The 20,000-nt window shown below is 48.7% G+C and overlaps 1 protein-coding gene across 1 annotated transcript; it reads left to right on the top strand.

Moving 5' to 3' along the window:
• Positions 1 to 243: 243 nt before the first annotated feature.
• On the top strand, positions 244 to 16,617 carry Hrob (homologous recombination factor with OB-fold). The gene is made up of 12 exons (XM_090351495.1): positions 244 to 444; positions 1,360 to 1,410; positions 4,831 to 5,976; positions 7,630 to 7,713; positions 10,143 to 10,283; positions 10,817 to 10,925; positions 11,064 to 11,149; positions 11,491 to 11,616; positions 13,148 to 13,244; positions 14,551 to 14,676; positions 14,771 to 14,847; positions 16,049 to 16,617. The coding sequence occupies exons 1-12, from the start codon at positions 442 to 444 to the stop codon at positions 16,157 to 16,159; spliced, it is 2,157 nt and encodes a 718-aa protein (XP_090207621.1). The 5' UTR covers positions 244 to 441; the 3' UTR covers positions 16,160 to 16,617.
• Positions 16,618 to 20,000: the final 3,383 nt, after the last annotated feature.

Raw genomic sequence — 20,000 nt, 5'->3', positions numbered from 1 at the left:
ATAGATGACTAGGGAAGGAAACAAACCAACCTGGCCGGTTCAAGTTCCGCCTCTGGTTCTCCATGGACTTAGACAGAACGCTACAGCCGACTGGGCCCAAGGTGCCGCTTGGGGGCGACCGAGAGCCCATCCAGTTCCCCTTTAAGGCTGGGCCGGAAGACCGGAAGGGAAAGCCTTTGCGTCGGAGGGATAGAAACAGACCTGTCCCTTTAAGAGGGCGGAGACACCGGTGTGGCGGCGGCTTCGAATGCGGCCCGCGGCGCCGGCCCCTCCTTCTCCGGGAGACCCTCCCTCAGCCTCCCCCAGGGTCACCGAGGCGCTTCCTGGTGACCCTCCTGTCCCAGCTGCGTCTCCCAAATCCCTCCACCTGGGCCGAGTCCAAGGCGACCCCCGAGTCGGGGTCGGCCCATCCACTTGCCTGTGGGGCCCGCCGCCGTCGCCATGGTAATGCCGCGTCTGCGCCCGGGGCGGGGGGCGTGGGAGGGGTCTCCGGGGCCGGGGCCGGGGCCGGGGCCGGGGCCGGGCGGAGTTGGGTGGAGTCTGCCGATGTGGGTAGCGCTTTGGCTTGGACGTGCCGGAAACCTTGAGGAAGCAGTTCTTCCCCACCCAGGCCTCAGTTTCCCTCTTCATCCCTTCCTTTCTTTTCCTCTTTGAAGACCTGGTTATCCTCCCCGTGCGCAAATGTCACTACCTTGCGTGGGGGGGGGCATCCCTTCTCGCCGCACCCACTCTGACCTTTGGCCTCTTCGGAGGGTCTCCGGCAATGGCTGCCTTGTGGCTCTGGCACCTGGGGTCAGGGGCCACCCTTGGCACTGCTGGACTACTGCTGGCGGGCAAGAAGGATCATGGATGGGGGATGGGGAGGCATTTCACCCTCTGGAGACCCTAGTTTTATAGACTATTGGATTAGGTTGAAGGAAAGAAGCCATTGCCTTGATTGTCAGAAACAGCACCCCTGTGCCAGGCTTGCCATTATGGTAGTTTCCTTACCACTTGACAAACTTTGGGGATATTGCAAAATCCTCAGGCCCATGTGCACAGTGCTGCTGAAGATCTTGCCCTTGATCACCTCAGCAGCCCCTCCTGGTCTCCATCCCCCTTTCTCAGGATTAATGCAGATGGATTTGTGGGGATTCTATTACCAGAAAGTATTTTAAGTCATTTAAGTCGTTAACCCAATCCGATTTCTTCTCTTCCCTCTTCCTCCGTCAGCACTAGGGGAGAAAAAAAGGCATAAAACAAAAAACAAAAGCAGTACACCTGATGATCTTGTTAGCACTGGAAGATGTGTGCTAAGGACAGAATGTACTTGCAAACAGAATTTCTTCTTCGGTCTCAATGGTTTTGTTTTCCTTTCAGTCATGCAGTTTGCAGAAGCTGTTTGCTGTGGAAGAGGAGTTTGAAGATGAGGTAGGAAGTGTTGGTGATCAGGTTGGCAAAGGAGGTCTTGAGATGTAAACAACCAGGTGCAGAACATTTTAGAGCAGCTCACACAAACCTCCTTTTAGTTGATGTTCATGCTTCTTTTTTTTTTTTTTTTAAATCTTTGAGGCAGGATAAGAAATGTAAACAACCACTAGATGTGGCAGAAAAAGCTTGTAATACCAGCACTCTGGAGGCTGAGTCAGAATCTCAAGTTAAAGGTTGGTCTGAACTACCTAGATTCTCTCTCTCAAAAAAACCCATCACATGCCAATTAAATATTAATTTCTGTGGATGGCATAGATATTTCTACTAGGCACCAACTGGCCATATGAACCAGAAAAACAATATTCCCCCCCCCTAGGTTATTTCTGGCAGGGGTATTTTGGTGCTAGAGATTGAACCTGGGGTTTTGTGTATCCTGAGCATATGCTCTTCCACTGAGCTGCACAAACAAATCTTTTTGTTCTCCAGCGCTTTGCCTAAACTGTTCTCAGAATAGCTTATTACTGGCTGGTATTGTGAGTACTGCACCAGAGATCCTTCTGGGTGTGTGTGTGTGTGTGTGTGTGTGTGTGTGTGTGTGTGTGTGTGTGTGTGTGTGTGTGTGTGTGTGTGGTGGTTATGGTATTGGGGATCCAATTCAGTGTGTGTGTGTCTGTGTGTCTGTCCCCAGACCTCTTTAAGGCTTTTGTTGTTGTTTTTCTGTTGGTCCTGGGGCTTGAATTCAAGGCCTAGACACTGTCCCTGAATTTTTGTGTTCTGGGTTAGCACTCTGACTACTTGAGCCACAGCTCTACTTCTGGCCTTTTAGTGATTAATTGGAGATAAGAGTCTCAGGGACTTTCCTGACAGGACTGGCTTTAAACTGTGATCTTCAGATCTCAGCCCCTTGAATAGCAAATAGCTAGGATTACAGGTATGGGCCACTAGTGTCCACCTTTTTTTTGTGTGTGTGGTGGGACTTGAACTCTGGGCCTGGTCATTGTTCCTGAGTTCTTTGGTTCAAGACTACTGCCCTACCCTTTGAGCTTCAGCGCCACTTTCATGTATCTTCTCTCATTTATTCATGCTCCAAGATAAGGGCACAGACCAGTTTTAATCCTGCGAGTCTTAGTTTCCGCATCCACAATATGGGAAGAATGATAGTCCTGTTCATGGAACCATTATAGAATTCAGCAAGAGAAGTCTAATAAAATATCTCTATGATATCTGGTGCTTAGTGAGATTGCAAATGTTATGAGGTTTTGACTGGGAGTTTGGCCTAGTGGTAGAGTGTTTGCCTAACATGCACGAAGACTCAGGTTCAATTCCTCAGTTCCACATACATAGAAAAAGCTGGAAGTGGTTCTGTGGCTCAAGTGGTAGAGCTCTAGCCTTGAGAAAGCCCAAGGACAGTGTTCAGGCCCTGCGTTCAAGCCCCAGGACTGGCCAAAAAAGAAGAAAGAAAGGAAGGAAGGAAGAAAGACAGACTAGTTAGAAAAACAAAAAGGCAATGGTGGTGTTTCTCACCAAATTCTGACCTTGCCCATGAACTTACCACCAGGCTTCTACCAGTAACATTCCAGCTTGGGTAGCTTCCCTCACTTACTTTCCAAGAAGCACATTAGAGGTGTGGAGGGGAACAAATGTCCTAGGGCCCTGAAGAGTTAAAGGAACCACTCGAGTTCACACACCCCTCTCTAGGAGGCCTGCTTTATGGTGTAGGTGGTCATCCTGCCTGTCCTTGGCCCACTCCCCACTTTACACACACACCTCAGTAAGCCAGAGAGCCCTGGAAGCAGCAAATTAGGCAGAAGTTAAATATAGCTTTTCAGGCAAGTTAAATTAAGTATGGATTCCAGTTAGGAAGCAAGGTGATATTGACACCTTCAAGAGCAACAGACCTGTTCTGTTTTGAGGGTGTTTTTGAGTCAGAACTGCTGATTTCGCTGATGGAAAGGCCTCCTCTGCCCCTACTGCCTGCTGCTCCATTGGATGGTCTGAGCTAGAAAAAGGTATATCGCTGCTTTGTGTATTACCCAGAGACTCCTACCCTCCAACAAAACCTCCTTAGGACTTAACCGTAACAACAATAGGTCAGAATAAGAAGAATGCTGATGATGCTGAAGGGGGCAAATAACTGCTTTGCCATTTTCAGTGTATAGAAACTTAGAACAAAGCCTTCCCTTCATTCTATCACCAGCCTGGCAATCCTGTTATCATCTGCTAAGATCCAAGAGCAGCCACTTTCACAGTCTCTTTTTCACCTATAAACACACATCCCCAAAGCTGAAAGATAAAGACAAGGGCACATCTTGACAAAGCTGCTAGTTTTGAATAACAAAACCTGATAACATTTTTTAAATCTTTTTTTTTTTTTTGGCTAGTCCTGGGGCTTGAACTCAAGGCCAGGGTACTGTCCTTGAATACTTTTTACTCAAGGCTAGCACTCTGCCACTTGAGCTACAGCACTACTTCTGGCTTTTTCTGCGTATGTGGTTCCAAGGAATTGAACCTAGGGCTTTGTGCATACCAGGCAAGCACCCTACCGCTAGGCCATGCTCCCGGCCTGTGGACCCTGTTTTCTTTTTTTTTTTTTTTTGCCAGTCCTGGGCTTGAGCTCAGGGCCTGAGCATTGTCCTTGGACTTTCTCAAGGCTAGAGCTCTACCACTTGAGCCTCAGCACCACTTCCGGCTTTTTTCTATGTATGTGGTACCGAGGAATCGAACCCGGGTCTTCATGCATGCTAGGCAAGCACTTTAACCACTAGGCCAAACTCCTGGCCCCTGGCCCCTGTTTTCTTTCTTTCTTTCTTTTTTCTTTTTTTTTTTTTTTTTTTTTTTTGTGGGGCATGGAGCATGAACTTGGCCTGGGCACTGTCCCTGAGTGCTTCAGCTCAAGGGTGCTGCCCTATCCCTGGGTGTTGTCCCTAAGCTCTTCAGCTAAAGGCTCCTGCCCATTTTCTAGAGGTTATTGTAGATGAGCGTCTCAGGTCCTTTTGTGGCTAGGCTGGCTTTGAACCTTGATCCTCAGATCTCAGCCTCCTGAATAGCTAGGATTACAGGCATGAGCCACTGTGCCTGGCTTCAGACCCTGTTTTCTAACTAGTGTTTCTGTACATATAGCTACATTCACGTGCCTGAAGAGTAAGAGTCTCATTTTGGTTTTGTTTTTTGATGGTACTGAGGTTTGAACTCAAGGCCTCAGACATGCTAGGCTAGCAAGCACTTGATCACGCCTCCAACCCTTTTTTTTTTTTTTTTTTCTTTCTGGAGATGGAGTGTAGTGAATTTTTCTGCCTGGGCTAGACTTGATCCATAATCCTCCAGATCTCAGCCTTCTGAGTAGCAAGGATTTCAAGTGTGAGCCATCTGAGTTTTAAAATTCAAAGATGAAAAGACTCACTATCTCTTCTCTGTATGTAGGATTTCTTGTCTGCAGTGGAGAATGCTGAGAACCAGTTTGCTGGAGCACTGCCTGTGAATGCTGGGCGCCTCAGACCTGTCTCATCCAGGCCCCAGGAAGCCAAGCTGCCATTATACCCCATTCTTCCTGTAAGCCTCCCATCCATGGGAGTCTGCCTGCCTACCTCCAGTGTGCCTAGAGCCACCAGGGATCCATCTTCTACAGGAACAGTCCCCCTGAGGCCTGTCTCAACTTCCAGAAGCTGGACTGGCAATCAAAGAATGACCCTACCAGAAGGGCTGCAAGAGCCAGCCCAATTCCAGCCCCCACACTCTGTCCTTATCTCCGAAAGGCATCAGCAGGGCATCGGTGGCTTTGAGGGCCCTGAACAAGACGACTTTGATAAAGTCCTGGCAAGCATGGAACTAGAGGAAGCTGGCATGGAGCTGGAACTTGGAGTTACCAGTGAAATTACACGAATCTTGCCTGCTCAGCAGCAGAAGGACCCAGTATTGGCTAAAAAGGCCCGGAGAACTGATCCAAGTGGGACATGCCAGAAAGGGCCAGTGCCAGCCACCCACACAGTAGGCATTGTGTCAGTCCAGGATGAACCTCTCCAGTTGTCTGGTCACCATAGGAGTCCATGCTCCCACACGAGACCTGATGCCACAGGCAGTCCTGCCCCACCGGTCTCAGCAGTTTCCACTTGGCAGCCCCCCTGGGAAGTCTGCTCCAAAGGTCCCTCTGTTCCAGCACCCCTGCCTCTCCACACTGCGGGAGGGCCTATTCAGAGCAGCCCTCAACATCGTTTATCCAGTCCCCCATTACAGTCTCCCAGTGCCTGGTTACATGGCAAACCTCAATTTTCTGGACCTCGGACTCCCAACTCTAGCTGCTCTGCTCCCTCAAGGACTAGCTCTACTGTACATTCTTGGGGACCTTTGCAATTTCAAACCCCAGTGTCTTCTGTTGAGCCTCCTGTTGTCACCCCAAAAGGTCCTCATTCCTGCCTGGTTTCCCAGGCCACTGTACAGACACCCAGAGTCACCAACCACCTGGTACAGCTGGTCACAGCTGCCAGCCGAACCCCTCCACAGCCCACCCGCCCCTCTACCAGAGCCAAAACTCGCCGTTTCCCTGGACCAGCGGGCCTTCTACCTCACCAGGTAAGTGATCTGGTTTTCCAGGATATTAGGTGCAAGGGAAAGAAGCAATGGGCCAACCCTGTAATGTCTCAAGGGAAGGAAGGAAACAAAAAGAGGGTTTGTGCTGGGTGCATTGGCTCATGCCTTTAATCCTAGCTACTCAGGAGACTGAGATCTGAGGATCACAGTTCAGAGCCAGCCTGGGCATTAAAGAACCTGAGATCTTCAAATAATCACTAGGAAATGGGAAATGGGGCTGTGACTCAGGGGTAGAGCAGTATCCTTGAGTTGAAGAGCTCAGGGACAGTGCCTAGACCCAGAGTTCAAGCCCCATGACCCCCCCCCTCCCCACAGACACAAAAAGAGGGTTTGCAAAGCTGAGGAGGACAAAAGAAATGGGAAGAAATAGAGTAAAGCACTTGTCTAAGCAGATATAAGGTCCTGTGTTAATCCTCAGTATTGAAAAAAGAAAGAAAAAAGCTTAAAAATCCACCCATGGAAGAAACACTTAAGAACTTCCTAGTTTTCATGTTTGCTAGCACTAGGGCAAGAAGATAACTCATTGCTAAGGGGTAGATATTGAGCAATTTGCTTGGAACAGGATACAGAGATTGAAGGTAATGCCCATTCTAAGGAGTTTATAATTTTGTTTGTTTTTGTGCCAGTCCTTGGGCTTGAACTCAAGGCCTGGATGCTGTCCTTGAGCTTGTTTTGCTCAAGACCAAGGCTCTACCACTTGAGCCATAGCTCCATTTTTTTGTGTGTGTGTGGTTAATTGGAGAACCAAGTCTCACAGACTTTCTTGCCCACCCCGCCCCTGCGCCCCCCCCCACACTTTGAACCGCAATCGTCTGATCTCAGCCTCCTGAGTAGCTAGGATTATCAGGCATGAGACACCAGGCACTCCACTGTAAGGAATTTATAGTGTACTGGGAGAAGTGGGTGTGAACAGATGGTTATGCTCCCTCTGTATGAAAGCTTGTTGAGGTGGGGCTATGTTCTGAGGGCAATCTATCAGGGATGTGACCAGCCTAAGAGCACATGGACTTGGAGATCCTTGGAAAAGTTTCACTGTGGCTGCTTTATAGAGTCAATGTGAGGAGACTGAGGCTGAAGAGGAGACAGCCCTGCTCAGTCTATTTGCATGGTGGAGAGATAAGGCCCATCAAACTAGTATTGGATCAGATTGCATGTAGTTAGGCTCTGAGGCTGTGATTTGGTTGTGATAGTTGTGTACTCTCCTACTTTTTGGAAACAATTGCTCCCTGCTACTGGCTCTACCATCGTGTTTTGAGAGAAATCAGAGGAGGTTGTCTGTATGCCTCCTGGGCTGGATTTCCACAGAGGAAAGGGCTGGGACCCAGAGAGGAGTCTTGGGAAAGCTGCCCCATAGCTCATGACAATCCCATATAATTGGGTCACTGCCCCCTTCAGGCAGCTCTGGGCTTTGCTTCTGTGCCAGCTCCAGCTTCCTCACATTCCCAAAGTGATCCCCAAAGTATCTTTTTTTGAGCTGCCAATGAGGCTCCTGAGACTGCGTTAGGAGAGATGTAATATGTGTTAATTGTCCCTGATAGTTTCCTGAACTCATTATGTAACCCAGACAAGAAGCTGTACTTGTAAATAACAGCTGCTGAGCTTGCTCTCGCTTTTTTCTTCTCTCTCCCCTCTTAGCACAGTGGGAAGAATCTGGAGGAAATCATGGTTTCCACACCCCAAACTCCAACTCATGGTGCTCTGGCTAAATTCCAGACAGAGGTAACTTCTTTCATGCATATTCTTATTCCTGGACATAATTTCAGAGTAAGGGATATCCCTGCATTTCATAAGAATCCAAGCCAAAGCCTAGTCCCGATGGTGGGCACCTGTAATCCTGGCTACTCCGGAGGCTGAGATCTGAGGATCATGGTTGAAAGCCAGCCAGGGCACTAAAGTCCTTGAGACTCTTATTTCCTATTAACCACCAGAAAACCAGAAGTGGCACTGTGGCTCAAAGGGTAGGGCAGTAGCCTTGAGCTGAAGAGGTCAGGGACAGTGGCCAGGCCCAGAGTCCAAGCACCAAGACCAAAAAAAAAAAAAAAAAAAAGAAGAAGAAATAAAGGCCCTGCTAGCCCCTTCTTTTCCCAAGAGAGAGGAAAGTAGGAGGCATGGTGTCTGTGATGGTATCTCGGTAACCCTCTCAGGTTTCTGGACACTGAGCTGGGAAGAATCTGTCTTCCATCTTGCCTCCAAAGGGTTCCCTTTCATTGGTGAGAGAAACTTCCCTAGTCTTGGGGTTCTGATTGCCCTACTCTACCTTCAGGCCTCCTTTTACTTATGAATACTCTAGTATGTCTTCTTTTTGCTCCCCAGATCTGCCAGTCTATTTCAGATCCAAAGCAGTTAATAGTCATCTAGATTCAAAGCAATTACTAATAGAAGAAGGTTAAATGCAAGAAGATAGAATAAAAGGTTAAGGGACTGGGAGCATGGCCTAGTGGTAAAGTGCTTGCCTAGCATGCACAAAGCCCTAGGTTGGATTCTTTGGTACTACATACATAGAAAAAGCTGGAGCCAGACACTCACGCCAGTATTTCTAGCTACTCAGGAGGCTGAGATCCGAAGATTGTGGTTCAAAGCCAGCCAGGGCACAAAAGTCCATGAGACTCATCTCCAGTTAACCACCAGAAAACCAGAAGTGGTGCTGTGGCTCAAGTGGTAGAGTAATAACCTTGAGCTGAAGAGCTCAGGGCAGCACCCAGGTCTAGAGTTCAAGCCACATGACCAAACAAAAAAGAAAAAAGGGAAAAGGTGGAAGTGATGCTGTGACTCAAGTGGTAGAGCACTAACCTTGAGAAAGCCCAAGTACAGTGGTCAGGCCCTGAGTTCAAGCCCCAGGACTGGCCAAAAAAAAGAAGCCAGGCGCAAAGAAGCCAGGTGTGGTGGCTCATGCCAATTATCCTAGGTACTCAGGAGGCTGACATCTGAGGATAACAGTTCAAAGCCAGCCTGGCACAAAAGTCTGTGAGACTCTTATCTCCAATTAATCATGAGAAAACAAGAAGTGGCACTGTGGCTCCAGGGGTAGGGCAGTAGCCTTGAGCTGAAGAGCTCAGGGAATGCCCAGGCCCAGGACTAGGGCAGTAGCCTTGAGCTGAAGAGCTTAAGGACAGTGCCCAGGTCCAGAGTTCAAACCCCACAAACAAACAAACAGGAAAAAAAGAGATTAAAGCCAGAAGTATCCCAAATCAAATATGAACTGGATTCTAAATAGTTAAGACACTCTGGAAGTCTATATGTATATGGAGTCCCTATCCCTAAGAGGTTTTGCATTAGTCTATTACAGAAGTATGGGTAGCTTTTTGCTTCAGTGTAATGCTATTGTTGTTTTTGCTATTGCTCCTGGGGCTTGAACTCAGGACCTGGGTGCTGTCCTTGAACTGTTATGCTCAAAACTAGTACTCTATTACTATGAGCCACAGCTCCACCTGTGATTTTTTTTGTCAGTTGAGGGACTTGAACTCTGGGCCTAGGCTCTGTCCCTGAGCTCTTGAGCTCAAAGCTACCACCCTACCCCTTTAGCCACAGGGCCACTTGTGCTTTTCTGGTGGTTAATTAGATATAAGAATCTTGCAGACTTTAGTATCTAGGCTCCCTTTGAACCTCAGATCTCAGCCTCCTGAGTAGTTAGGATTGTAGGTGTGAACCACTGTGCCTGGTTACTTCCAGCTTTTCTAAGTATGTAGTACCAAGGAATCAAACGTGAGTCTTTGAGCATGCTAGGCAGGCACTCTACCACTAGGCCAAACTCCTGATCTCCACTTCTGATTTTTAGGTAGTTAATTGGAGATAAAAATCTCATGGACTTTCCTGTCTGAGCTGGCTTTGAGTCATGATCCTCAGATCTCAGCCTCCTTAGTAGTGAGGGTTATAGGTATGAGCCATTAACGCCTGGCTTAGGCCCTGGGGTTTTTTTTTTTTTTTTGTAACAGAAGTATTTGCAGCACTTTTACTATAGCTGCTTAGTGGAAGATGTGCTATACAGCTAGATTCTGATACTATTTTATGGCCTTGGAGATAATTGAGAAGAGACAGCCCACCAGACTCTACTTTTCCCCAGGAATTCACCATTCCCCTCTCACTCCTCTGATCTGTCTCAGTCAGGAGTCTGTCACTAATGCAAGTTCCCTTGTGATCTATGGTGCCAGGTTGTTACTAGTTCCCAGGCATCAGTGGAGGAAGATTTTGGACAAGGGCCTTGGTTGACCATGAAATCTGCTCTGGGCCTGGATGAGAGCGATCCCACTTGCTTCCTCTGCACTTACAGCATTGTCATGGTGCTTCGGAAGGTGAGGGTCCTAAGTGCTGAGCCCCCGCAGTGAGATTGTTTTGTATCAGTCGTCTGCCCTGCTCTACTCCAGGCTGGTCCCACGGGGGAACTGGAAGTCCCTTTAGTTGTATCTACCACTGCTTATCTTTTCCCTATTGCCCACCATACCAGGCACAGGCAAAAGGAGAAGAGAGGGTTCTGGGCTTGCTTCTGCACTTCCAGGGACTGGATGAGGGGTGGGGGTTACACATTGCTACCCTGAGAGTTCTCAGTGGTCCAGACCATATGAAGATTCATGTAAAACCTATGCAAGCACACCCCTGCCCTTGACCTACGATGCTGGAGTGATACATAAATACTGTACATGAAAGAAAGGGCACAGGGAAGAGGAATGGAGTTCTGCCAGTTTTCACCCTGCCGTGGGAGATGAGTTGTGCCCTTCCAACTCCCTTTTTACCCTCTCCAAAGGAAGATCAGTCCTAGCACACTAGGAGGCCTGGAAGCTATGGATGAGCCTTGGCTAGCTCAGTGAATGCCTTTCCCTGTAAGCAGGCAGCCCTGAAGCAGCTTCCCAGAAACAAGGTTCCCAACATGGCGGTCATGATCAAGTCCCTGACTCGGAGCACGGTGGATGCCAGTGTGGTTTTTAAGGACCCCACAGGTAAGGTAGTAGGTACTGGATATGTCTCATAAACAAGCTCTGTTGAGGTTAGGAGGCAAGGAGCAGCCCATGTCCTAGACAGGGCTCAAGTCAGTCACTGTTGTGATCCTGAGACTGCCTGCTGTGTGGTATTGGCAGGAGAGATGCAGGGGACTGTGCACAGGGTGCTGCTGGAGACACGACAGAACGAGTTGAAGCCTGGCTCGGTGCTGCTGCTAAAGCAGGTAAGGGAGCTCCCAGTGGGCTCCCTCCTCTGGAGAGAGCCCCCATACTATCTGTTCTTTACCTAGATAGCTGCCTTTTCTCCCTAGGAAAGGAGTAGCCAGATTATTGCTAGGACCTAGTTAACCAGCGCCAAGAGCAGACCTGTGGCCCTTGAGCAGCTCTTGTTCTTCAGGCTGAAATAGGCATGAAGGTTTTTGTGGGGGTGGGGCACGGGAAGGAGTTCTACTCTTAGCAAGGCAGGAGCAGGAGCAATTTGTGTGACCCTGATGCAGAAGACACTGAACAAAAGGCAGGCAGTTACGTTGTGCTCTGATGCTGGCCTTCCCTTCCTCAACTCCAGATTGGAGTGTTTTCTCCTTCGCTCCGGAATCATTATCTCAACGTGACACCCAACAACCTGGTCCATATTTACAGCCCAGATTCTGGGGATGAGAATTTTCTCAAGCCATCTCAGCCCTTCTCCAAGGTAAGAGGAACAGGATGATGGGGACTAATGGAGCCATGCTTCTGAATCTTCTCATTTTCTCCTTTCCTCCACTCTCGGGAGCCCGGGCATGAAGGGAGCAGTTGCCCTGAGGTGAAGAAGTGCCTTTGGGGACAGGATTATCCCTTGTCTCTGGTCCAGCCGCCTACCAGACGGCTTAGTAACAGTACCTTGCGGAGCAGCTGGCTTCTTGGTGATCACTGTGTCTGATGGCAGGCTCAAGCACCTGAGAGCAGAATAGTCACTTGAGAACCTCCCAGGGTAAGGGCCCACTGGGAGGTGGGAGTGAGGGCAGGGGAGAATGACAGATGGAGGGCCTAACCTGCTCCAGGTGGCTGTACAGAGAAAGGGAGCCATGATAACCTATCAGGCAAGCCAGCACTAAGTCTGCATCATCTCTCCTGGCCTCTGTTCTGCTAGGTGAGATGGGAACAACTGCACACAGGGCTTGAGGGACACCGTTTAGGAATTGAGGCGAGCATCCAGTGTCTTGGGGAGATGAGGATGGGCTCCAGGCAGAGCTTAGGCCTGACTTGCTGCTCTCACCCTGCTGGGATCTAGTCCTGGAAGCCAGAAGTCCTGGGTCTGCTCCAAGCTTTGCTGATCATTTCTGCTGTGACCTTGGGCAGATCCTATCTCCTCCCTTCTGTTGCATCATCCTTAGAACACGTGGGTTAGGTCGCATGACCTCTAATTGACTTGAATCTTTAGCTCTAATTTGTTACTTAAATTTCCCACATTTTCTCAAAATTACTCCACCTCTAAGAACAATTTTTTTCTTTTAATTTTCTGATTAGCTGGGCACTGGTGGCTCATGCCTATAATCCTAGTTTCTCAGGCAGCTGAGATCTGAGGATCATGGTTCAAAGCCAGCCTGGGCAGGAAAGACCACAAGACTCCTATCTCCAGTTAACCACCAGAAAACTGGAAGTGACACAGTGGCTTAAAGTGGTAGAATGTTGTGTTGAGTGAAAAAGCTCCGAGATAGCACCCAGGCCTTAGGTTTAAGCCCCATAACCAACAAGAACAAAAAAATGTCCTGGTCATCCATGCTCACTGAACTAACAGGATAAACAAAATTAAAACTGACCCTTTCCACTCACATTCCCTAAGGCTAACTATTGTTAACCAGTTTAGTTACCTGCCCACATATTAGCTAATTTGAGGATTGTTATCAGTTCATTTTTAATTCCAGGCTAACTCTTCAACATCTTTCTCCACCCTCTACTCTGATTATACAGATTCTCTACAATAATAAATACCAGTAGAATTAGGAAAGAAAAAAAAAATCAGCCCAACCAGGTCTGCTTGTTTTAATCATCTGCTGCTTTGCCAGGTGTACCAGGTGCCTCCTTGAGCCTGGACTTGGGAAGCACTGGTGCTTGCCGCACCCTTCCACCATGTCTCCTTCCTGAGCCTCCACCTGCTGCTCGGAGGGTGTGTGAATAGAGTTGGTACCATCCAAAAGGGCTTCGAAGACAGGTGCGCTGGTAACTAGAGCTTCTCTCTCCAGGATCCCAGAAGCTTCTGTGACAGCTTCCAGCCTGATGTGACCCCAAAGCCAGTACAGAACCCAGGAGAGTCCCCAGAGGAAGAACTCCCAGAAACAGGTAAGGTAACACAGCCTATCCAGATCAGGAAAGGCTCGGTGTCCTCTGGTGCAGCTCAGCCAGTATCTTCCTGCTTCACCTTATTCCTCCTATGAGTCTTGGGACCTTAATATAATCTCAAAGAAATCAGATAGGGCATCTGCTTTGGCAAGGGCACAAACTAGTTAACTATGTGATAAAAAATATAAAGTGTGGCACACATGTCTCCCCTTATTTCCAATGCATACACTGTCAGCCTCAGGAGGGAGCATCGCTAGCCTCCATCCAGGTGGACAGGTGCTGTCCTTGTGCCATCTGCACAGGTCACAGCACATGTTCCCATCCCACTGAAGCTTACAGACCCTTAAGGGAGTGCTGAGTTAACAAATATTTGTGGTTAGGGGGACCAGGACCCAAACCTAAGAGGCCCCAATGCAGAACTCTTGATTCCAGAGATTTAACCTTATCTGACCTGGTGGTTCATAGGATTATGGGTGTTTTACACTAACCAAATTTATAATATACCAATGGATAAACCCACAAAGTCATTATTTACATCCTGTGAAAATATTGGCCCCTTGGGGTCAGAGGCATGGCTCAGTTGGTAGAGTGAGTGTCAGGTACAGAGTTCAAGTTCTGGTCTCAGACCTAAATAAAAAAGAAAATATTGGCCTCTTTTGCTGGAGTCTTGCATTGTCTGGAATCCTGTCCACCTGTCCTTGCAAGTAAGTCTGATGAAAAAGCCAGTCATCATCCTCAGAAGAGGTTGCTATGCTGGTCACAGAGCAAGCATGAGGACAGTTGACTATAGAATATGAGAGCTGATGTCACACTTCTACCATAGGGACAGAGCTGCTGAGCAGGCAACCGCTCATGGTGCTAGACATGTTGGAGACATAAAATGAATTCACACTCCATTTCTCAGTTTCCTTGTGCACCCTCACTTCTCTTGTGCACCTCCCATGATGCTTCTCTAACCATTATAGGACAACTAATAAAAAGTCGTGTAGGACTATAAAAGAGGCGTAGGACCATATCGTTTGCTGTAAGCACATTTCAGCACCTCCCCCTTGGGTCCAGTGCTGGTCACCTTAATTAAACTTTGAATGTTCCCCAAATTAACTTCGCTGCTTCCTTCCAGCAGCAGTGTTTATTGGGTGCTTTTTTCAGCCCTAGGCTCTTAGGGATAAGTGTCCAGGCAGTCTGACTTTCCCTAAGGCCTTCTGACCCCCACCCAGAAAGGGCACTTTTCTAGTTGGCAGCAGTAAGTCTAGTGTCAGATGGTCTGAGGGCAAGTTGTTTTACCTATTTGACTCTTGTTCTCTAGGTAAAGTAGAATTTATCACAGAAACCACCATTAGCTGCCCTGAGAATGGTTGTCGAGCACAGAGCAAGCATTCAGTGACTATTAGCCGTTACTGTTTACCAGAGACTATCAACAGGGATTCCCAAGGTCAGTCCTGTTCCCAGGCTTTCGGGTATAAGTACTGCATTGGAGATTGCAGTCAGACATGGCTCCCTCACTCCTCACACCCCCTCTGGAGAAGGGGATGCTGCTGTGTGCCACTGTCCACCGAGAAACCAGAGTAATGAACTGTGTGGCTCTGAAAGTGATGACTCACTCGTACATCTTTCTCCCACTCGGAACAGGACGCAGTAGGGACCTCAGAAATCTACCTGTTCAATACTGTGCTTCTGAATGATAGAGGAACTATTGAGGCTCAAGAGTAGAGCTCGATAAGCCCTACAACCGGCAAAAAAAAAAAAATGGGGTTTGAACTCAGGGCCTGGGCACTATCCCTGAGCAATTTTGTTCAAGGCTAGTACCCTACCACGTTGAGCCACAGAGCCACTTCCAGTGTTCTGGTGGTTAATTGAAGAAGAGTCTCACAGACTTGGCTGTTTTTGAGCCACAATTCTCAGATCTCAGCCTTCTGAGTAGCTAGAATTACAGGCGTGAAGCCATTGGTGCCCGTCTCCCGCTTTTCTTTCATTTGTACTTTTTTGTGTGTGGTACTGGGGGTTGAATTTAGGTCCTGTGAATGCTAGGTAAGTGCTCTACCACTGAGCTACATCCCCAACCCTTTTTTTGTTTGTTTGATCTCTTTCTTTTCTTTTCTCTTTCTTTCTTTCTTTCTTTCTTTCTTTCTTTCTTTCTTTCTTTCTTTCTTTCTTTCTTTCTTTCTTTCTATTTTTTGCCAGTCCTGGGCCTTGAACTCAGGGCCTGAGCACTGTCCTTGAACTTTTTCAGAGCTAGAGCCACAGCACCCCTTCTGTTTTTTTCTATGTATGTGGTACTAAGGAATCAAACCCAGGGCTTCGTGCATGCTAGGCAAGCACTCTACCACTAGACCAAACTCCTGGCCCCTGTTTGTTTGATTTTTTTTATATAAACTCCTTTTTTTTTTGGCCAGTGTTTGGCTAGAACTCAGGGCCTGGGCACTGTCCTTGGGCTTTCTCAAGACTAGCACTCTACCACTTGAGCCACAGCACCATTTCCAGCTTTTTCTGGAGAACCAAACCCAGGGCTTCATGCATGCTATGCAAGCATGCTACCACTAGGCCATCTCCCGGCCGATACAAAATCTTTTTATAGCCCAGTTTGACTTAGAATTGGACTTCACAGGCTTCCTATCTCAGCCTCCTAAGTGGTAGGATTATAGGCCTTCACAATACCAACTATGCCCCATCGCGTATAGCAGAAGGAAAAAGGAGGCTAGCTTCATCCTACAACATGGTCACTGTTGCCCGGGGAGATCCACGTCCTCAGCTGTAAAGCCAGCCCAGGCCCTCCTGAAGGGAAGCTTTAGATTGTGGTTACACAGACGCCTAATGTGGTCATTGAGGCTATCCCACCTCCATTTCCCTCTGCAGATGACCTGGATGGACTCCTGAGTGAACTCCCTGAGGACTTCTTCGATGTGCCCAACAGTTGAGACTGCCCCAAAGCAGGACATCCACCATGAGCAAGCAGTGTCTCCTCTCCCAGGCAAAGCTCTGGGTGTATGGGTCATGTCTGAAGTAGAGAGGGCAAGCTAAGGGTTTCTGTGGGGCCCGTCCCTGGATGCTTTCTCAGAGAACTCCTTCATCAACTTGTACACTATTGTGGCTTGGGTATTTCCTTTGGCACCAGCATTCCAGAACTGGACAGAAGACTGGCTCTCCTGCTTCTGCCCTCCAAGTCCTCTTGTCCATTGTTCCTTCTCCTCCTGCCACCAGGAAAGGTGTTTCAGACCCCTGCCTCAGGAGGATCTGGCGCCTGGTGATCTTTACTCTTAGTCAGCCGAGGAGCAATATCACATCAGGGATGACCTGAGGCCCCAGGGTTCCTAGGTGCTGAGGTCAGGATAACGGGATGTCCGACATAGTTCTGAAATAAAGCAGCCCTGCTTCACTCACTGCCGCTGCCTCTTTCTCACTCCTGCCCCTCCCCGTGCCCTGCTCAGGCTGCAACACCAGCACAGCAAAGCCAGGCAACTTGACTTCCTTTTTTTGTCTTTTTCATTCCTTTTTTTTTTTTTTATGTACTTTTTTCTTTTAACCAGCTTTAGATTTACAGAATTGTAAAACTACTTCAGAATACCCTTGTACTCCTTATCCATTGCATTTTTCTTTCCCCTATTAACATCTTATATTAATATGAGGCATCACGACTTTAAAGAACTTTTTAAAACTTAAAAAAAATTGTTGTTGTTTTAGGACAGAGTCTCACTGTAGTGCAGGTGAGCCTGGAACTTGCTAGGTAGCCCAGGTGTAGGGAAGGGCCGTCTTCCTGCCTGGCCTCCAGAGTGCTGGGATTACAGCTATGCACAGCACACCTGCTCAGCTTAGCACAGTTAACAAGCCAAGGTTGACTCATTATCACACTAGACTTTTTGTTTTTGTTTTTTCATATCCTCTATGCCCAGATTCCATCCCAGATCAGATCCCATGTTACAGGCTCTTGTCTGGCAGCATCTCACCCTGTGCTTGCTTTGGATGACCTCAACAGTTGTGGGATGTGCCTGCCATCCTGTAGGGATGCCTCTCTGTTAGGGAGCTTTTCTCGTGACGAGACCGGCGTTTGGGTTTGGGGTAGGAGATGTTATTCTTTTTACATTCTTTCAAGGTTCATGCTGAACTTGAGCGCTTGACTGAGGTAAGGGCTGTCGGGTTCCTCCGGTATAAGGTTAATCTTCTCTCCCTTTCTGAACTGTGTTTAGGAAGGGAGTCTTTGTGTGGCCAGACTTCAAGAGTAGGGAGTTTTCTTCCTTTAGGTCAATTTGAATTCTGCAGGGGAGATTTCTCATCTTCTGCATTTATTTTATGCTTTGGGTTGTGATGGAATGCTGCTTTATTTTGTTGCTATAGCACCTTTCGCATCAGAGTTGGACAAGGGAAGGATGGAGATAAAAGGTCTAATTATTTAAGTTGTCAACCTTGCTTTTCCTTTCTGGAATGAAGGACAGAAGGGAGAACTCCCAGCTCACAAGGTGAGAGGAAGCAGGTTGAAGAGCCCAGTTTGACTGCTGTCTTCCTCTCCTGGGGGAGGGGAGGGAAGCACAGCTCTGACAGGGCACTGGCCTCATTGTTCCCACAGAGACATGGACCCCAGGGGTCCTCAAGTGCCTTGAGAGCTCCATGCAGTGGGCCATGTTCCAGAAGGCTTTGTGTTCTAGGCTAGGGCAGGAAAGGGCTAAATTCCCAGTCCCTCCACTTCTTCATGTTCTGGTCTTCACTGCACTGTTTTCACCAGTCCTGAACTGCTTCATAGCCTGGTTTCTTATGCACTTCATTGCCTTACAAGCTCTGAACTCACAGAAGGCAGGCTGAGTACTACCTCCCCTGACTCTAGAGCCCCCCCCCTCTCTGTTTCTCTCTCTCTCTCCCTCTCTCCCTCCCTTCCTCCCTCTCTCTCTATCTCTTTCCCTCTCTCTTCTTCTCCCTCTCCCTCCTTCTCTCTCCCTCTCCCTCCCTCTCTCTCCCCTTTTTGTCTGTCCTGGGGCTTGAACTCAGGGCCTGGGCACTGTCCTTGGACACTTTTTGCTCAAGGCTAGCGCTCTGCCACTTGAACCACAGTGCCACTTCCAGCTTTTTCTATGAATGTGGTACCTGGGAGTTGAACCCAGGGCTTCATGCATGCTAGGCAAGCACTCTTATCACCAAGCCACACTACTGCCCCCATGGCTGTATTCTCTTTAGCACAACTTGGGGTTCCTGTGACCCCATGGACAAATTGAAGTAAAGGTTGCCTTCTTTTCCCTCAGGAAGTGAATATGAAAAACAAGGAAGCCTTACATGCCTGTCTTTGGGAGGGAGGGAGGGAGAGAGAGAGAGAGAGAGAGAGAGAGAGAGAGAGAGAGAGAGAGAGAGAGAGAGAGAGAAGGGGGGGGGAGGGGGGAGGGGGAGGGGGAGGGAGAAGGAGGGAGAGAGCGCAAGCACTGTAGTCTGCATCTTAAGGCTTGTGTGGCAAGAAGGCAGAGCAAGGTTGGTTTGTAACTATTGGGTGCCTAAGGGAGAAAGGGGACACCCACCACCTTGGCCCCTTTTGGCCAAACCCAGCCTCGCCAGACTTCCAGTCCTGGGAACCCATCTGTGGGTGCTCTGCCAAGCAGTTGGCGGGGCAATTAAAAAACAGTGAGTTCTAGTAGGGTTAATCACAACAGCGTCCACAGAGGCGTCTTTCTCTGAAGATCTCCAAGCCCTGGTAGAACATGATCTCATTCCTCCTCTGGGGTCTCCCCACCCCTGGAATGCCACCAAGAAACCAGGGGCCAGATGGAGAATAAGGGCAGTGCTGGAAAAGCCCAGGCTGCTGCCACCCACTTGGGCAGGCAGATGAGTGTTCATTCTGGCAGAGAATAGGGACCTTTATTCAGTGCACTACACCGGCCAGACTGCCATGAGTAAGGCTGCACACCGGGTCAGTGATGGGCCCAGGGCCTTCTCTGCCTCCCTCATCCACATGTATAACCCATCTGGTAGCCTTTAGTATCCTGGATGGGGGGATATCTGGAACTGTAAGGTGGGGGATCTGAGTTTGCTGTGGAGATGTCTTCCCTAGAAGAGATGAGCTATGGGGTAGACTTGGAGGGTGACTAAGGAATTCCAGACCTTTGGAACAGCAGGAAAGGGTGAGGACCATTCTCCCGGATGTGGGGCCTTCACTGGAGAGGGCAGGTGTTGGAAGTCAGCAGTTTTCAGCTTAGGTAGACCTGTCTGGCCAGGAAGCAGAGCGGGTGGAGCCAGAAGGAACACCAGGTCAGAGTCTAGACAGACTGAAGCAGTGCTTGAAGGCACTGAAGTCTTAAGCAGAAGAAAGGAAAACTCAAGAATGGGAATAAAAGACCTGGCGGGGGGGGGGGGGGGGGGGAGGAGGAGCCAGGCACTCCCAGTGCACTGTGGGGGATTCACTAGCCAGGGCCTGCAGCCTGTCCGCTCTATACTTAGGAGTTTGACATTGGTGTCTCCCTCCCCTTCCCAGGGTGGCAGTCACACGTTTCACGGCCTCATTCCTCCCCCTAGAGGCTCCTGAAAGCAGAGCAACTTCCTAAGGGTAGAAGAGTGGTGGTAAGATCTTTCTTGGTCCAGTCCCCAGAACCTCAAAATCAAACTGGGTTCATCCCTGACAGCCAGAGAGAAATATCCATTTCCAGCAGGGGAGGAGACCATGCTGTGTTGGCTTGATGTATGGGAAGTCTCACAACTGCCTATAGCCATGTAGCCAGGGCAGCTGGAACCAAAGTGCACTCTTTTTTTTCTTTCTTCTTTTTTTTGGCCAGTTCTGGGGCTTGAACT

The sequence above is a fragment of the Megascapheus bottae genome, chromosome 17 (assembly GCF_031878675.1).
Source record: "Megascapheus bottae isolate mThoBot1 chromosome 17, mThoBot2.hap1, whole genome shotgun sequence".
Lineage (NCBI taxonomy): Eukaryota > Metazoa > Chordata > Mammalia > Rodentia > Geomyidae > Megascapheus > Megascapheus bottae.
Note: the sequence above shows the minus strand (reverse complement) of the source record. Positions and strands in the feature narration are given on the sequence as shown.